Source organism: Melanotaenia boesemani, chromosome 19 (assembly GCF_017639745.1).
Source record: "Melanotaenia boesemani isolate fMelBoe1 chromosome 19, fMelBoe1.pri, whole genome shotgun sequence".
Taxonomy (NCBI): domain Eukaryota; kingdom Metazoa; phylum Chordata; class Actinopteri; order Atheriniformes; family Melanotaeniidae; genus Melanotaenia; species Melanotaenia boesemani.
Genome location: NC_055700.1, coordinates 11,281,215 through 11,297,723, shown reverse-complemented (window position 1 = coordinate 11,297,723; position 16,509 = coordinate 11,281,215). Strand labels below are relative to the sequence as shown.

The following is a 16,509-nucleotide window of genomic DNA, read 5'->3' as shown; positions in this document are numbered from 1 at the left end:
CTAAACTGGTTTGACTTCTGACCTGAACTTACTTAAAACCATGGGTGGTTAGAGATTGTCTCAACAATCAGGTTTGTTGTGATACCCCTTTCATAAAAGATTATTTTATTGTGCACAACACTCGTTAGATGTACTTGTTTCTGCTTATTTGACAGTTAACCTTAATGCAGATTGATGAGGTTGCTCCTCGTATGTTTCCCGGGCTGCACTGTATACATGAAAAATGCATTTTAAATGTGCACTGTTTGGTAACATCCTATTAAACCATGTTAAAAAGTAACAGGAGGAAGCAGAGGACGGGCAGTTTACTGACTGTAAACGTGGTTATAAATTGTGTTTTCTGGGCAGGATGCTTTCAGTGTCCGATGTGCGCTCACATAAAATCGTAATCTTTAAACAATACACAGTTTGCATTTGTTGGAAGATTGTGATGTTAAACGATTTAGATAAAACCGTTTCCATGTTTAAAGCATTATTATCTGATATGAGCTCCTTGTCACAGTTTTCAATATGAAAATCATTAAAACAATTAAATGAAGCGCAGCATCTGCAGCTTAAATGTGTTTTTATTCAATAAGATCAGGTCAGTTTACTCTTAAATTACCTACATTTAGTCATTTTTAAAAGGATGTATTTAGTTGAATATTTTAATATATATATATATATATATATATATATATATATATATATATATATATATATGTATATATTGTTTATTATGAATGCAAAGACTAATAAAGAAAATCAAAAAATGTTTTTTAAAAATAATTACAAATGTAACAAGGTTTTAATTTAGGAAAATATAAGGATTTATGATTATAGTTGGTGTTTATGTCTAAATATCTACTAGCTTAACTTTTAATTTAGCACACTTGAGTCTAAATTTTTATTTCTAAAGTTTTATAGATGTTTGTTGCAAACTCGTTTTTAAAAAAGAGTCAAGAGGTCGAATGTGTATCATCTGTGTTTTACTGCTTTCAGTCTTTGGACTCTGGGTAAACGTTGAAAAGAGGTGAACTAAAGAGAAGATGCTCAGAGGTCTGCACACTTGGACATCCAGCACATCGCATACAAACACACACACACCAACACACACTGCCAAGCTCAGGAGAAGTCAGAAAAAAAAGTGCTGTTTACTAAAATGTGCAGAACAACAGGTTGAAAAGTGAACAAAGAAAAGTTAAAAATGCACAGAAGAGTTCTTCTGGGGCTGCTCAGCTTTGCTGCTCTTCTCGCCTGCGGTAAGTTTATGTCTCATATTTGCAACAATATTTTCTTTGGATTTTTTTTCTATGGAGTACCTAGCCTGATTTATATTTAATAAGAGGCATTTTAAATAAGGCAAATCAACATAATGTGCTATTTTACCTGATAATGACTTCTAATGTACGATAATATTGGTTAAATGGCTTTGTAAAAATATTTAAAAGTATATTCTGACCTGGGATGGAGGGGTTCATATAGGACAAGATCTGTTGAATTAATATTATATCTCATTTTAATGCCTCTAATCAGAGCAGGGAAATAAACATAACGTGAGAAGCTTTATTTCTATATTTTTATTCCTTAATAAGCAGTTTTTCTTAACAAAAACTTTATTTAAAGGTTCTTTTTCCAGTTAAAAGACTGGGGAAGTGGCTCCAGCAGTAGTTTAGTGCCAGTTTTTGCTGATTTTAACAACTGTCTCTAAAAGAAAAATATCAGAATATTTTGCATGGTCAATCGTTGACAGATGAGTTCAGCTCTCAGTGGTCCTATCCTGGCCCCTCAGCCAATTAAAGACATGTGAAAAGCATGTGATTCTTTAGTGTCTGTTAAGTTGTTAAAGTCAAACATTCACCTGTAGATGTGTGTAAGGTGCTCAGAGATGCCTGACATGGTTAAACTGTGGATCTGTCATGAGACTTTTATGATTGATTAGTGTTTAAATGACTACCCGTCAACTAGGCAACGTTTGCACTTATGAAACATGCAGCATAATCAGAATATTTTAATTGTTTTAGTCCTCCTGGTTATTAAAAAGATAAGGCTTAGTGTTAGGTCCATGTCATCAGTTTCATACAAGTCCATTTTATATTGGGGCATAAAATAAATAAAAACAGTTGGAGTTGGTAGGAGGCACTACAGCCTCACATTTAAGGATTATAACTGTGATATCCACAGAGGATAAAAAAAATAAATAAAAACTGTTTTATCACCATTAGATTCAAATTTCCTACCATGAGTACTATTTTTAAACAATCCCCTTTTTAATAATGACTGATCAGTGCTCTGACCTATCTGGAAACCGAAGCAGATGAAGGGAATAACATACTTTTTAGGGATTAAGTGTCACCAAAGCAGAGAGGTAGGTTGTATTCTCTAATCAGTTTCACATATTTATTTGCTCTTTCTTGTTTTACTTTTTCTTTTTCAGGTTATTGTCAGTGTCAGGCTGGCTGGAGGGAGTACGAGAGCAAATGTTACTTCTTTTCCAGCGATACAAAGTCATGGATGGAGGCGAACGCATACTGTCTGCAGCAGAACAGCAACCTGATGAGCATTCAGAGCATTCATGAGAGGGTGAGGCACATAAACCCAAAGGAGATGTCACTAATAAAATATATTACGATGCATGCTTTCTTAATGTTCCTCTATTTTTATGTCTTGTTTTTAGTTATGGGTGAGGACACAAATCAGCTCAGAGATCTTCTGGATCGGCTTGAATGACCGAGTAGTAGAAGGAGTCTGGGAGTGGACTGATGGAAGTCCTTTTATAGAATACTTATCGTATGTAATTCAGCTATTACCCCACTACTCCATATTTTATTTCTCTCATTATATTTCATTTATTCATAAAAACTTATTTTTATTTATTTATTTATTTTGTTAATGGAAGATTGGGCTCCTAATTAAAGGAATTTAAGAGAGGCATTAAATGGAAGTGTAAATAATTTTTTTGGTGCTTATCCAACAACAAAACAACCCTCTTCCCTGCTTCAGATATTGGAACCAAGGCCAGCCTGATAACTGGAATGATAATGAGCATTGTGGTCAGGTGGTCGGATATAGCTTGGGACACTGGAATGATGAAAACTGTGATGTCAAAAGGAAATATATCTGCAAGCACATTAACCGTAAGTAAACTAGAGTAACTAAAGTCTAACTTGTTTTTAAATCTTTGCAGTTGCTATAGCTAAAACAGTTACAGATGTTAAAGTGAATACTGCTTTAATAATTTCTGTAAGTTTGAATTTAAGTAAACCTACAATACTTTTCAGTCCGTTGCATTTCTTGATATATTCATCTAAGTTTTGACTCATTTTGAGCTCCTCAGACACGTACTTCTTCTTCATAATTAGCATCAACGGGAGCATGTTTTATTAAATTATTTCTCACTTGACTGGCTTGCAGTTGCAGCAGAAACATTTTTTTTTCCTTCTCTGGCCAACAGACGATCCTGCTCCACAGTGCGACTTGGCCAATGGGTGGAGGCCGTTTGGCTCCAACTGCTACAAGCTTAAGTTGGATACGTGGAAGAACTGGATAGCAGCCAGACATGACTGTGTGCTGGAGGGAGCAGACATGGTGTCCATAACATCAGAAGAAGAGAACACCTATGTGACAGGAACAATAGCAGATTCAAACCTGGACTTTTGGATTGGGCTCTCCTCTCTGGTGAGGGACTGCTGTGGCTCTGAGAAGCACACTGGCTTCTTATAGTTTTATAAAAATGATTCACATTGAGTACATGAATGTGAAGATGAGCTTTATTTCTCCAGAAATGCAACAAGATTTCATGTCAAGTTGAAGCTGGGAACACCAATCTTGCCTGGTCTGATTCTCTCCAGTTGTCATATACAAACTGGGGCACAGGGCAACCTGCAGTGTGAGACATAATATCTAAATAATAGTAAATTATACTCTGATACTAATTTGATAAACAACTGTTAAAACTTAAATTCTCCAACAGTAACCCAGAGCTCGGCTCGTGTACAGCAATAATCAAAGATGCATCTGCTGAGTTTGGAGACTGGAGGACTCATTTGTGCCGATATGAGCGTCCTTACATGTGCAAACGTCCACTCAACAGTAAGCTCACCATTTCTGGTCCCAGTCCTGATAATGCCCTTAAATGTACACTGACTTTTTATTTGGACTTTTCCCTGCTCCTCTCCCCTCCCCGCCTCCAGCCATCTGCCCTCTTGGTTGGCAGAGTTTTTCTGGCAGTTGTTACTGGATGGTCAGTAATGTCAATCTTTTGACCACCTGGCATGATGCTTTTACAAAGTGCTCTGATATTGGAGCTCACCTGCTGATTCTCAACAGGTAGGGCATTTTTTTCAACTTTTTTTGGCATTGTACTACAAAATTTAAACAAATCATTGTTTGTAGTAGGCTCTGTGTGTGTTTTTTTCTTTGTATCCAAAGTACAACATAAAAACACAAAAAAGAGTCCAGTCAATTTCTCACACGTTCTTCAGTGTTTATGTTAGTAATAAAATAAGAAACTAATCCTTAAATATTTCCTTCTTCTTCATTTGGGGTGTGCTAAACTGGTCACATGATACAAATATACAGCATGGTGATATAGACAAACAACACCAAAGTCTTTGACTGTGAGCAAAGCATTTAAGGTAGTTCAGGAGCTTGTGTGGGATAGAATAACTCTCTTCATTGTGGATTAAGGTTGTGCAATTTTGTACATGTTATTTGATGACGAAAAATCCCAAAAGCCTCTTATAAAACCTCAGATATCATGAAAAAACTAAAACTGAACCATAATAAGAGAAGAGAATCTCATGTTTGTCCTGGTCCTCATTCACAGTCAAGATGAGCAGTTTTACATAAATGGGAAGCTTCCAGACTTTCACCAAGTGGACATTCCTGACATCTGGATTGGCTTGTCAGGTACTGTACTGCCATTTTTTAATACTCTTTTTGAAACTACAGAAACAAATCTTCTCTTTAGGTAATTAGAAATGTGACAATACAATTTTTTCCTCATTTTCCTGTTTTACATGTCACCAGATAAGGACCAGGATGGGGTTTTCAAATGGGTGGATAAAACTGACATTAAGTTTTCAAATTATGGTGACGGTTGGCCCAAAAACACTGAAAAGATGTGGGACTGTGGACAGATCTTCACAGGTAGGACTAATGAACTGCTCTCCTCCTCTTTTCAGACTGAAGCTGGCATTGCAAAGCCAACATCGGTTGAGTTTCTGTTATTTTTCTAGGGAATTATGATGGTAAATGGGAAACAACCAACTGCTTCAAGAGCCTGGGTTACATCTGTGAGATAACAGGTGGACAGAACCCGAAACCAACTGCACCTCCTGGTGTGTTGAACTTTACGTTCTCTCGTCCAGTTGGCTTAATTCAAGCTCTTAGGAGTGTCGTAATTGTTGTATTGTTTACTTCAGATTTCCACTGTGACCAAGGGTATTTGCTCTACGGGAACTTCTGCTATCACTTTGAGATTGAGAAATCTAAAAACTGGCATGATGCTGAGGCTCACTGCAACAACGAGCAAGGTCACCTGGTCAGCTTCCGCTCACAGGACGAACTCAGTTTCCTGACTGGTGAGCAGCTAAGAGAGTAAATGATTATAAAATGAGTCATGGAGTTCTGCGGGGACTGTGTATGTATGTACCAGTCTGTTGTGGTGTTGGATGTGTTGTTTTTTTCCTGCAGCTCACATGCCAGGAGAAGCCTGGGTGGGTCTGAATGACATCAATATCGAAAACAACTTCGTGTTCACTGATGGAACGACTTCAGTAAGTGACAAAGCTAGAAGCAGAATCAACCATCAAGGTCAAAGATGCTGCAGTTTGACCACGCAGATCCTCATACTAATGTAAAAACAGCATCTCAGTCTGCTGCTGTTCTCTGTGGATCTCAGGACTTCATCCCGTGGGCTCCGAACCAGCCGGACAACTGGCAGAATAATGAAGACTGCGTGCAGCTCAGAGGAATGAATCACCATGAAGCTGGGAAGCTCAATGATGATTTCTGCACTTCCGTGAAGGATTACATCTGCAAAAAAGGTGTGATGCTGTTAAACTGCTGTGTCTCTTTTTTGCATTCATGTTATATTTCTGGTTATTATTTGTCTTGTCTCTCCACAGCTAGAGGACAAGGACCTCCTCCCCAGCCTCCAACAGCTGGACCAGGTTAACATCATGCTACACTTTTCTTAAACCAAAAACTGATGATGTGTTTATTTTTATCTGAAGGTAAACATGTACGAACTTATGTGTGTGTTACAGGATGGAATGACAAATGCGGTTCATGGATGTTTGACCCTTTTAACGACTTCTGCTACCTGTTTAACTATCTGTCCATGAGGACTTGGGCGGAGGCTCGAGCCGACTGTGTCAACCAAGGAGGAGACCTCATCAGTATCACAGATCCGTTTGAGCAGAGCTTCGTACAGGGTATCAACCTTTAATATTTCACTTCATTGCCATTCAGCATTAGAATATTAATGATGCCTTTGATTGTTTCCTGTCAGGTGTGATCCAGCAGACTCCCACTGGGATCTCCCTGTGGATGGGTGGACATGACTCCATCACTGAGGGCGGCTGGGAGTGGACAGACGGCTCTCCGTTTAGATACATACGCTGGAATGCAGGTCAGTTTGAAACCAGCTGTGCTCAACGATTTGTGACAGAGATTATTGGTTTAAAATAGGCAGCCAGATCGAAACTTATGTCTTTTTTTTTCCTCAAAGGAAACCCGGATGACTATTATGGCGAAGATTGCTTGTCTATACTAATTAATAATGGCAACTGGAACGATGATAACTGTGAGCACAAAAGAGGATACATCTGCAAGCGGAGAGGTGGGATGTTGTTTCAGTTATTGTTGACACTCACAAAATGAAAAATTAGATATTATACAGTATTATAATTATGCTTCCTCTTTCAGGAAACACTCCCGAACCTCCTCCACCTCATGACGGTAATGAAGACACTTGCATGCTTTTATGTACTCATGTTTTTAATTAAGAAATGATTTAAACTTGAGGGTAAATTCCTTTCACTGCAGGTTTTGAAACAGCACTGGTGTGCCAGGACTCCAGCGCTGTCCTCCATTGTCCACACGAGAGTGTAATTAACATCCAGTCTGCTTTCTATGGAAGAAAAAATGCTGACATCTGTCCACACTTCGAAGGATCAGAAGGTGCTGCTGCAAATTAGTAACCACAAATACAGAAGCAAAGACTTTTAAAATGGATAAACTATGACATCACAGCATCATACTCAGATTAACAAGGAAATATCCATCTATATTATTATTTTTGTTTAGGAAGCTGCACAGTTGAAGGAATCCTCCCTCATTACAGAAAGTCCTGCGACAACCGTCCTTTCTGTTTCGCACTTGCCCACGTGGACAACGACCCCTGCCCCACTGTCTCTAAATATCTTGAGATTGTTTACAGCTGTGAGCAAAAAGGTAGCTGCTTATTCTTTGTTTTTTATTCATTTCTATGTCTATCCTGGATATCTTCAGACAGATGCTTCACTTTGTGTTTCGCTCACAGTGTGTTTACATGGCCTGGGTGTTGAGGATGGAAACATCACAGACTTCCAGCTCTCTGCTTCCTCCTCTATCGGTCACTTTACCCCCAACAATGCACGTTTGAATGGAAATTCCTGCTGGATGCCTTCAGGAAGCGGTATGTTCAAACACAGCAGCTACACATATGAAATTAAACATAAAGACAGCTCAGATTTTTATTTGCAGCTTTATTTGTTATGGAGGTTTATAGAATGGCATGATGAATTAGTACCCTGGTATTCTATGATATCTCATATCTTCTCTTCCAGCTTCCTCAAGCTGGATTCAAGTGAACTTGGGTGAGACCAGAAAGGTAACAGGGATTGTTATCCAGGGTTGTCCTCAGAATGACCACTGGATCACCAAATTTAAGATCCAGCACAGTATGGATGGAATAACCTGGACACCCTACACAGCTGATGGGGAGGTGAGTGAGGAAACACCTACAACTACCAGGAGTTAAAGAACATCAGGGATCAAAGCACAATCTACATGATCTGGAAGAGGTTATTTTACTTAAATATGGTAAATAATCCTTTTGTATTTTTTTTTTTTAGTTCTTCCCAGGTTCAACAGACAGAAGCACACCTGATACTCAGCTGCTGGGCACACCTGTGTCAGCCAACTATATCCGCATCCTTCCACTGGAGTTCAATACCCAAGCAGGCCTTCGATTTGATGTCTTAGGATGTACACCTGACTGTAAAGGATTTCACTTCTCTGTACCAAAATCTGGTGTAAATACTGTTTTAAATGTAAATAGTGCTGGATAATAAAAACATCTGTGGTTCAACAGATGCAATAACATGTGCCAACAAGCCCAACTTCAACTTTGCCAATGATCAAATGACGTGAGTAAAACTAGAAACATTTCTTGTATGCATGTTCTGATGTGCAGTTACTTTGCTATTTTTTCTGTTAGTACATTTTTTTGGGTACACCTTTTAACAAACTTATGCTGTGATTCTGTTATGTTTGTTAGGGTCCATTGTCCTGCAGGCTGTGCCCATTCTAGTTACACAGTGTTTGGCACATCAGTATATCGCGGGGTATGTAAATACATTGTTCCATCTGTATTTTTGCAAGATTTTTGTTGCATGTGTTGTCCAATCCATCTTTTTTCTCCGTCTTGTTTTAACAGGACTCAAACATCTGTGCAGCAGCCATCCATGCTGGAATGATACTGAATGAGATCGGAGGCGACTGCACTTTGTTAAAAGCTCCAGGACAGGACTTCTACACCGGATCCATCAGAAACGGCATCACCTCAAGACAGTGTGTACATGAGTTTCAGCTCTTAAACTGTTTCTGTCATGCAGCACAACAGTCTTAAGTAGATAGTAATTCATGTCATTTCTGTAGATTTGATGGAGACTATTCCGTGTCTTACACTTTTGCAGATGGAGGTCAGTTGAAATGTCTCTGAATATTTCTTTTTGTTGTTGCTTGTCTTCTTTTTTTGGAGCTCATAATAACCAATTCTACATCATCTTCTCCCACAGAGCTGAGATGTTCAGGGCTTGACTGGTATGAGTTTGGAGAGTTCTGCTATAAACCTTCTACAGACAAGAAAACGTGGCAAGCTGCTCGACATGCATGCAGAAATCTGGGTGCTGAACTGGTATCCATCCAGTCAATGAAGGAGCAGAGCTGGCTGGAAAGCTACTTGTACATGGGTACGAATTTAGAGAAGTAGAATGGGAGAGATGACTTTCAGATAAAGAAGACTTGGCACAAGTAAAATTTATTAAAGGCTTTTTTTTTAATGAAGGCACTGTCAGCTCAGACCTTGTAACTATATTAGTTAAGTATTGAGTAAAACTCGTAGCTTCCCACAGTAAACATGACTTAATTAAATTTTTTCCCCTCACAGCCACCAGTGATGTGTGGACTGGTTTGAATGATCTGATTGTTCCTGGTATGTTCTCGTGGTCTAATGAACACATAGTAACATTCACCTACTGGGCTCCAGGGGAACCCAACAACCATGATGGGTTCAGTGAGGACTGTGTTGAGATGTTACACCAGGTGATGAACACAGAAAAATTTCACATCACCTCCTATGCAACCTGAGTTCCAGACAGCGAGATATTCTTATTCTTTGCAGCTAAATGTGGTAATTTTGTTACAGACTGGCCGGTGGAATGACGTGTCCTGTACAGAACTCAATACTTACATATGCAAAATGCCCAAAGGACATTACCCTTTGCCCTCTGTCAAACCTACTGTGTATGGATGTTCACAGGTAGGAAAAACCACAGAAATTCTTTTCCAAGTTATAATACTTGGAAAAGAAAAGCTACAGTGCCTTAAAATGTTTTTTTGCTTTGTTTTAGGGCTGGGATGCATATGGTTACTCCTGCTACTGGATGGAAGAGACAGCCAGGAGCTGGTCTGATGCTAAAGCCTTCTGTGAGGAGCTGGATGGGTTCTTGTTGCACATTGGAGACATGTGAGTTGATGAAAATCACTCTTACATTTTTAGACTTTTTCTTATATGTTTTTATATAATTTCTTCAGAGAATACCTCTGATTTTTTAACAAAGATTTCAACTGTTCTTTTATCTATAACTGTAAATTGAATCACTTGCATTAAATGTTAAAACAGACTTATTAGATGTCTTTGGTGTAACATCCTATTTATCAGTCAAACAAAAAGTGTTTTGTCCTCCTGTTTATACGTGTATGCAAAGTTTAATTCTAGTATGTAATGTTTCTTGGACTCACATCTGGAATAAAACAACTAAATCTATGTAGAATGTTGCAATATTTTAGTTACTTTTAGACTCAGTGAGTATAATAGTCCAACAGTAAACTCTCCTGCTTGTGTCCTTGCAGCTACGAGCAGTCACATTTTACAGTGCAACTGACTGGGAAGACTGGTTTGTGGTGGATTGGCCTGCGAGCTCATGGAGTGGCAGGTGGCGGGGTTGACTATGTCTGGGACAATGGCTCACCACTCACCTTCACTCACTGGGACAAAGACCAGCCAGGTACAAACACTGACACAATCCTGATGATCTGAACATGAAATGTATCCCACATGAGAAACCAACATTTTCCCTCTTGTCTCTAGATAACGGTGATGGTACCTGTGTGGCTATGACAACGGGTCAGATTGGCGGTTTCTGGGATGACAAGGAGTGCACAGAAAAACACACCTTTATCTGTGAAAAACCCAGACCTGACATCAGCCCACCTACTAAGCCCCCAACTCCTCCTCCTTCGCAGGGCTGTGCTGATGGCTGGACGGCCATGCCCCACTTCAGGTTCTGCTACAAGGTAAGAACAAAAACAAAGCTTCTGAAACCATGATTCTAAGCAGGGATCCCTGTCACTGGTTGACGTCTTTGTGCTGATTCACTACAGCTCTTCCACAATGTGGACTGGTCCCTGAAGAAGAGCTGGGGAGCAGCACATGAGGACTGTGTCTCAAGAGGAGCTAATCTGGTTAGCATCCACAATCAGGAAGAGGAAGAGTTTCTGTCTCTGTACAGCAAAGGCAGCAGTAAGTGGATCGGCCTGAAACACAACCCTACAGAAGGAGGTAAGTTTTCTACAACTTTATATAAACTGGATTTTGGTAAAAGCTTAAATAAGGAGCACAAATAGATAATCTAATTACTCTGTCATATCTTAGGATATTCCTGGAGTGATGGAACACCTTTGTCACACACTAACTGGGGTCCTGGGGAGCCAAACAACCACGAAGGCCGTGAGGAATGTGTTGAGATGGTGAGCAACACCAACGGGACCTTCTCCTTGTGGAATGACCTTAACTGTGATGCTCATCAGGACTGGATATGCATGATCACTAAAGGAAAGAACCCCATCCTTCCCCCAGAGCCCCCACCTCCTATCCCCGGTAAATTGATCCCACAGTGCGCCTGTCCTTCCTACATAGAGAGGATTAATATCAGGGTGAAAGATGACTAAAGGATAGGATAACATGTTTATTTACTCTCACACCTCAACCTACAGCTCCTGACTGTGGCTCCAATCCAGGCTGGAGAAAAAACAACAACATCTGCTACTACTACAATGACACAGACATAGTTGACTTCCACACGGCTATGACACGCTGCTATGAAGAAAAGGCCACACTTGTGTCCATCCTAAACAAAGATGAACAAGCATATGTTAACAGCATGGTATTTCTAGTTTTTTACTGTAAAAACATCTGTAAAAAACTGTAAAAAAACAAAAACAACAACAACAAAAAAATCATCCAGTATCAACAACTGTGATGTTTTCTTGCTCTTCCAGGTTGGGACAGGAAAGGTGTCTGCAGCCTGGATAGGAATGATGATGTTTGGCATTGCAAATGGACAATACATGTATGTGGATTGCTAAGTTTTATTTTCTATAAAAACAGCTTCAATTTATTTTGCAGTTTATTAAAAATAAACATAAATCAGATTGAGAAGAATTGTTTTTTTCTGCTCAGGTGGGTTGACTTCTCACCTTTGACATACACTCACTGGGCTTCAGGTGAGCCCAACAACGCCAACGGGGAGGAACAGTGTGTCCAGATGAACAGACATCAAGGTACTACGACACCAGTGTTTCCATTAAACTGATTTACCAAAGCTCCCTGTACCCATGTATGCCTTACACTCTGGGCTTGTATAGGTGGATGGAACGATGCCAACTGTGGGCGGGAAGGAGCAGGTTATGTTTGTAAGAAGTTCCCCGGAGACGTCCACACCCCTCCTCCACCCACCCAGCCATGGGAGGGCAACTGTCCTGAAGGTAAGATGTTTAATATTAATATAAAAAGATGTACTTTTCACAACTGTTGCCAATTAAATTTTTAAAAGGTAAGGATAATATACCATATTGTCTCAATTTTTATTATAGATGCTAAATGTCAGCGTCATCATTAGTGGTATTAAAACACTTGTTTCCTCGTTTACCACTTTCTGTAGGTTGGATGCATTTTAGGAACAAGTGCTTCTTGTTTAAGGGACATAAACATGATATTAAAGCTAACTGGTCTCATGCTCGGAGCTGGTGCAAAGACCAAGGAGGAGAGCTTGCAGTTATAGATGACCAGTATGAGAATGGTAAGCTCATCAGATAACCAATAACAGAATTTCAGTAATATTTTTTAAATCTGGTGGCTGATCCTCTGCCTCCCCAGACTTTGTAGCTAGTTACCTAAGAGACCTGATGCTTCCCACCTGGATCGGTCTGTCAGATCTCTTGGTGGAGAATCAATATGCCTGGAGTGATGGGGTCAGCCCCGTGCTGTACACAAATTGGAATGAAAAGGAGCCCAACAATGTAGGAGGAACGGTAAGGAGGATGTTACACTCCTGAGGTTTTTATGAGTGGAAAAAATAACTTTGTGATTCAAGGCAGGTTGATGTGAAAGGGACACATGTAGAGTTAGCTTTGATCTATCCTGTACGCAACAGGAACACTGTGTGGCAATGACTCATAATCACTTGGTGACCGGCAAGTGGAACGATGATGCCTGTCACAGGAATCATAGCTTCGTCTGCTCCAGGAAGAAATGTCAGTAAACACTCCGAACTCATCCTTTAATTTCACAAATCATTTCAAACATGTAACATATTCAGCCAATCATTTTGTCTATCTGCCCCCACATCAGCAAGCAGCATCCAGCCTCCTCCCCCAACCAAGAGCCCCTGTCCGAGCGGCTACATCTCCTGGTACCACAACTGCTACAAGCTGGTGGAAGAGCCCGCAACCTGGGATGCAGCTCAGGCAGCTTGCAAGGGTCAGGGAGGAAACCTGGCTAGCATCGACATGAGCTATGACCAGGCCTTTGTTGCTGGGGTGGTCCTGCAAGGCAAGGCAGACGCCTGGATTGGACTCAGGCGCACGGTATCCACTTTAAATATTGGAAGATAAAAAAGGATATCAAAGTCCTTACAAGTGTTAGTAAAGTTCTCTATTGGATTTAGTATATTGTTGCCAACTCTGTCATGTTGTAATGCAGGAGGATGGATCATACACGTGGACTGATGGTTGGCCAGTATTTTTCACACAGTGGGGACCAGAAGAGCCCAGTAACCACAAGGATGAGGGTTGTGTGAGCATGCATGCTTCAATCTTTTTCCATGGAACCTGGAATGACACCAAATGTGACCAAGCTAAACCCTATATCTGCAAGATCTCCTCAGGTATAACCTAATGGAACTGAGCTCATCGTTTTCATCCCCTTTTAGACACTTCATTTTCTTTGCAATATATGAGCAATACAACTAACATCTAGATACTAATACAACTTACATCCTCTTCCAGAGAAACCACCACCAACTCCCAGCCCTGGTGATGGGAAATGTCTGCTATTCTGGGTTCCCTACGGCCGCTACTGCTACTACGTATACAATGAGAAGGAGGGTTTCTCATGGCCAGACGCCAGACACTACTGCCAGTCAGTCAGGACTGAGCTGGTATCCATCCACAGCAGAGCAGAGCAGGAGTTTCTCAGGAACCTAAACTACACCAAAAATCACAACGTTTGGATCGGCCTCACCAGGGATGCAAACTGTAAGTTTTGAAACGAGCAGAATGATGACTGTAACATCTGACAACAGGTCGGCGGTCAGTGAAGAACATGCCAACATGACAGAGACTTGTATCTTTGGCTTTTCAGTTGGCTGGGGCTGGACAGATAAGACATCGCTGGGATTCCTGAACTGGGCTCCTGGCGAGCCCAACGCAGCCTTTCATCCCGGGGAGATCGCTGAAGAGAACTGTGTGGAAATGTATCATGATGGAAGCTGGAATGACAACAACTGTCTGGAGAAGAGAGGCTTTGCTTGCCGCCACCGCCAATGTAACAGTTTCTTGATGTTGTTTCTGCAGTTTATAGTCATTAATGCTCGAGATATTTAACTTTTCCCCCCTAACTGGGACACGATGGACAGCAGATTAACAGTTCATCTCTCTCTCTTTTAGTCTATGTAACAGATGATAACAAACATCCTGTTTTCCCCACTGATGGTCCTGGTTCCAGTAAGTGATAAAATAAACTATTTTCTTTATATTTAATAAGTTGCCTGCGATTGAAATATCTTTTGTTGTAGATTTATGTGGCATTTTGGAATATTTATCATCTCCAGATGATATAATCTTACCAGCTTTAGTGACTCTTTTTGTCTAATGCTACCATGAATAAATTTACCATGAAATTCTGCACATGCACAGATGGAGGGGTGATAGCTGGAGCCATCATCGGAGCAATCATCTTTTTCTGCCTGATAGTAGGACTGCTGTACTACGCCTTCAGGGTGCGAGGATATAAACTGAGCAGTTTGAGCTTACCAACGAAAACAAACGTTAAGATTGATGTGGTAAGTCATTGAGCCTGTCGTGGTTGGGTAAGAAGAGTTTTTATACATCTAAGTTGTGTCATTTTTCTGTTGCAGCCTGCTTTCACCAACCCAAACTTCCCAGGAGAATCAGACACATAAATAATCATCAGGTTTTGTACAGTTCATCATTGTAAACAAATGAAAGTCTAAAAATTCTTGTCCTCTTTTTTAACAATACTGTATATACTGTAATGCAATAATAAATTGAATATATTGAGATCAAATTTCACTTCCCTTTGTTGCACTCACATCTTTTTAAGTGCAGCAAATATTTTGTAATGCTTGTCCAGAATCATTATAAAGATGAAATACCACATTTTACTTCGTGAGATTCTTGTATTGTTTTAAGATAAAACAGCAGTACAGACATCAAATTTGTTTCCAGTGTTTATTCTTGTTTGCACACTGCAACACGTTTTCACATATTTCACTAAATGGAAAAAAGTATCTCAAAAAACCTTCCAGTCAAGCTGTACAATTCTTCACAAAGGAATTCAGAAATGGGGAACCAACAACTGAGGATAATGAAATAAAATGAAACCAGAAATTCAGAAAAAAATCAAGTTGCACCATCTGAATGCTGAATGCCACGTTTCGTACATCATGTGCAGTTTAGACATCCATGGTGTCAAACTCTAAAGATCATTTTACAGCAAGCTGCTCAAGATCTGGCCATAAAAATCCATTATTCCATGTCAATCTTTATTTGGTAAAAAAAAAAAAAAGTCACTTGATTATTAGTGTGAGAAACTTTGAAACACTTCATCTTTATTCAGCATTTTCATTTATTGTATAATGGCACAACTGAATTAACAAAAGCTCAGTGGCACTCATGATGCAATTCCTGATCTAATCAAAACCTTTTGTATGGTTTCATAACAAATATTTTGCCCCCCATGAATAAACAAGAACTTCTGGTGCCTATGCAAACAACTCACTTAAATCTCCGAGACAACAGAATGTTTTATTGCTTAGAGTCTAACTTAGACTAGTTTAAGTTAGAGTAAACAAGAGTAAAGACTACCACAGTCTAGCTGATCTGAATATAAAATAAAAAGAAATCTTCAGTAAACTATATTTTGGGGATTTATTCCACACTCAGAGATTTAATTAATAGTTTGCTGCTTGATAGAAGTGTAGGAAATGTCTATGAGAATCCAGCTACAGCTTAAAAAGGGACAATTTGTTGTTTTGCTTCAGTAAAAATGATGGCAATGGTCCCACTGAAATCGGCAAACATGGCTAATGTCAACCCCTACATACACACAGGAACGTCGCAATATTTCCTCTTCGTTTTTGCTAGCTCCTCTTAGAGGGACGCATCTTTGGTGAAAGGAAAGCCTGATTAGAAATCTAGCTACTTTAAAAGTTTCTATAAAGTGCCCTCCTGTTATTTTAGACTGTACAGAGAAAATTCAATGAAAGTGTTTGAGGGAAATCCACAGACCTCAACTTTTTATGGGTCAGCTTAGTTTCTAAATGCTTTCACCGTTATCTCAGGAAGCAGGGAGGGAACGAGTGCAATTTTCTTCACCAAGATGGCAAGAAAAAAAAACAAAAAACAAAAACAAAACTTTGCTTTGGTCTGACAAACCAAACATTCAAAAACATCCTT

The 16,509-nt window shown here is 39.7% G+C and overlaps 2 protein-coding genes across 2 annotated transcripts; both read left to right on the top strand.

Moving 5' to 3' along the window:
* Window positions 1-1,164: 1,164 nt before the first annotated feature.
* On the top strand, window positions 1,165-3,702 carry LOC121630418 (C-type lectin domain family 4 member E-like). The gene is made up of 5 exons (XM_041970696.1): window positions 1,165-1,241; window positions 2,417-2,562; window positions 2,657-2,769; window positions 2,983-3,116; window positions 3,434-3,702. Exons 1-5 carry the CDS (start codon window positions 1,187-1,189, stop codon window positions 3,700-3,702), a joined length of 717 nt encoding a protein of 238 aa, XP_041826630.1. The 5' UTR covers window positions 1,165-1,186.
* Window positions 3,703-3,805: 103 nt separating this feature from the next.
* Window positions 3,806-15,268, top strand: LOC121629952 (macrophage mannose receptor 1). Its single transcript, XM_041969913.1, has 45 exons — window positions 3,806-3,868; window positions 3,953-4,071; window positions 4,173-4,308; window positions 4,808-4,890; window positions 5,011-5,130; window positions 5,220-5,321; window positions 5,406-5,564; window positions 5,677-5,759; window positions 5,885-6,029; window positions 6,111-6,155; window positions 6,252-6,419; window positions 6,497-6,616; window positions 6,716-6,826; window positions 6,913-6,945; window positions 7,033-7,167; window positions 7,294-7,440; window positions 7,529-7,663; window positions 7,815-7,972; window positions 8,103-8,247; window positions 8,342-8,396; window positions 8,528-8,594; window positions 8,687-8,820; window positions 8,908-8,951; window positions 9,048-9,221; window positions 9,419-9,573; window positions 9,677-9,790; window positions 9,882-9,997; window positions 10,384-10,538; window positions 10,622-10,827; window positions 10,915-11,092; window positions 11,186-11,410; window positions 11,527-11,696; window positions 11,812-11,882; window positions 11,993-12,093; window positions 12,178-12,297; window positions 12,474-12,611; window positions 12,689-12,843; window positions 12,966-13,065; window positions 13,163-13,398; window positions 13,514-13,697; window positions 13,819-14,067; window positions 14,174-14,356; window positions 14,479-14,535; window positions 14,728-14,873; window positions 14,949-15,268. Exons 2-45 carry the CDS (start codon window positions 4,050-4,052, stop codon window positions 14,991-14,993), a joined length of 5,625 nt encoding a protein of 1,874 aa, XP_041825847.1. The 5' UTR covers window positions 3,806-3,868; window positions 3,953-4,049; the 3' UTR covers window positions 14,994-15,268.
* The last annotated feature ends 1,241 nt before the right edge of the window (window positions 15,269-16,509 follow it).

Excerpts from the sequence above, each read along its gene's own strand:
- LOC121629952 (XM_041969913.1), top strand. The coding sequence starts at position 4,050 with ATGTGCAAACGTCCACTCAACA. Across the intron at positions 9,791-9,881 it reads CTGTGTATGGATGTTCACAG|GGCTGGGATGCATATGGTTA; the intron begins GTAGGAAAAACC and ends GCTTTGTTTTAG. Across the intron at positions 13,066-13,162 it reads CGTCTGCTCCAGGAAGAAAT|CAAGCAGCATCCAGCCTCCT; the intron begins GTCAGTAAACAC and ends CCCCCACATCAG.
- LOC121630418 (XM_041970696.1), top strand. The coding sequence starts at position 1,187 with ATGCACAGAAGAGTTCTTCTGGGGCTGCTCAGCTTTGCTGCTCTTCTC. Across the intron at positions 1,242-2,416 it reads TGCTGCTCTTCTCGCCTGCG|GTTATTGTCAGTGTCAGGCT; the intron begins GTAAGTTTATGT and ends TTTCTTTTTCAG. Across the intron at positions 2,770-2,982 it reads CCTTTTATAGAATACTTATC|ATATTGGAACCAAGGCCAGC; the intron begins GTATGTAATTCA and ends TCCCTGCTTCAG.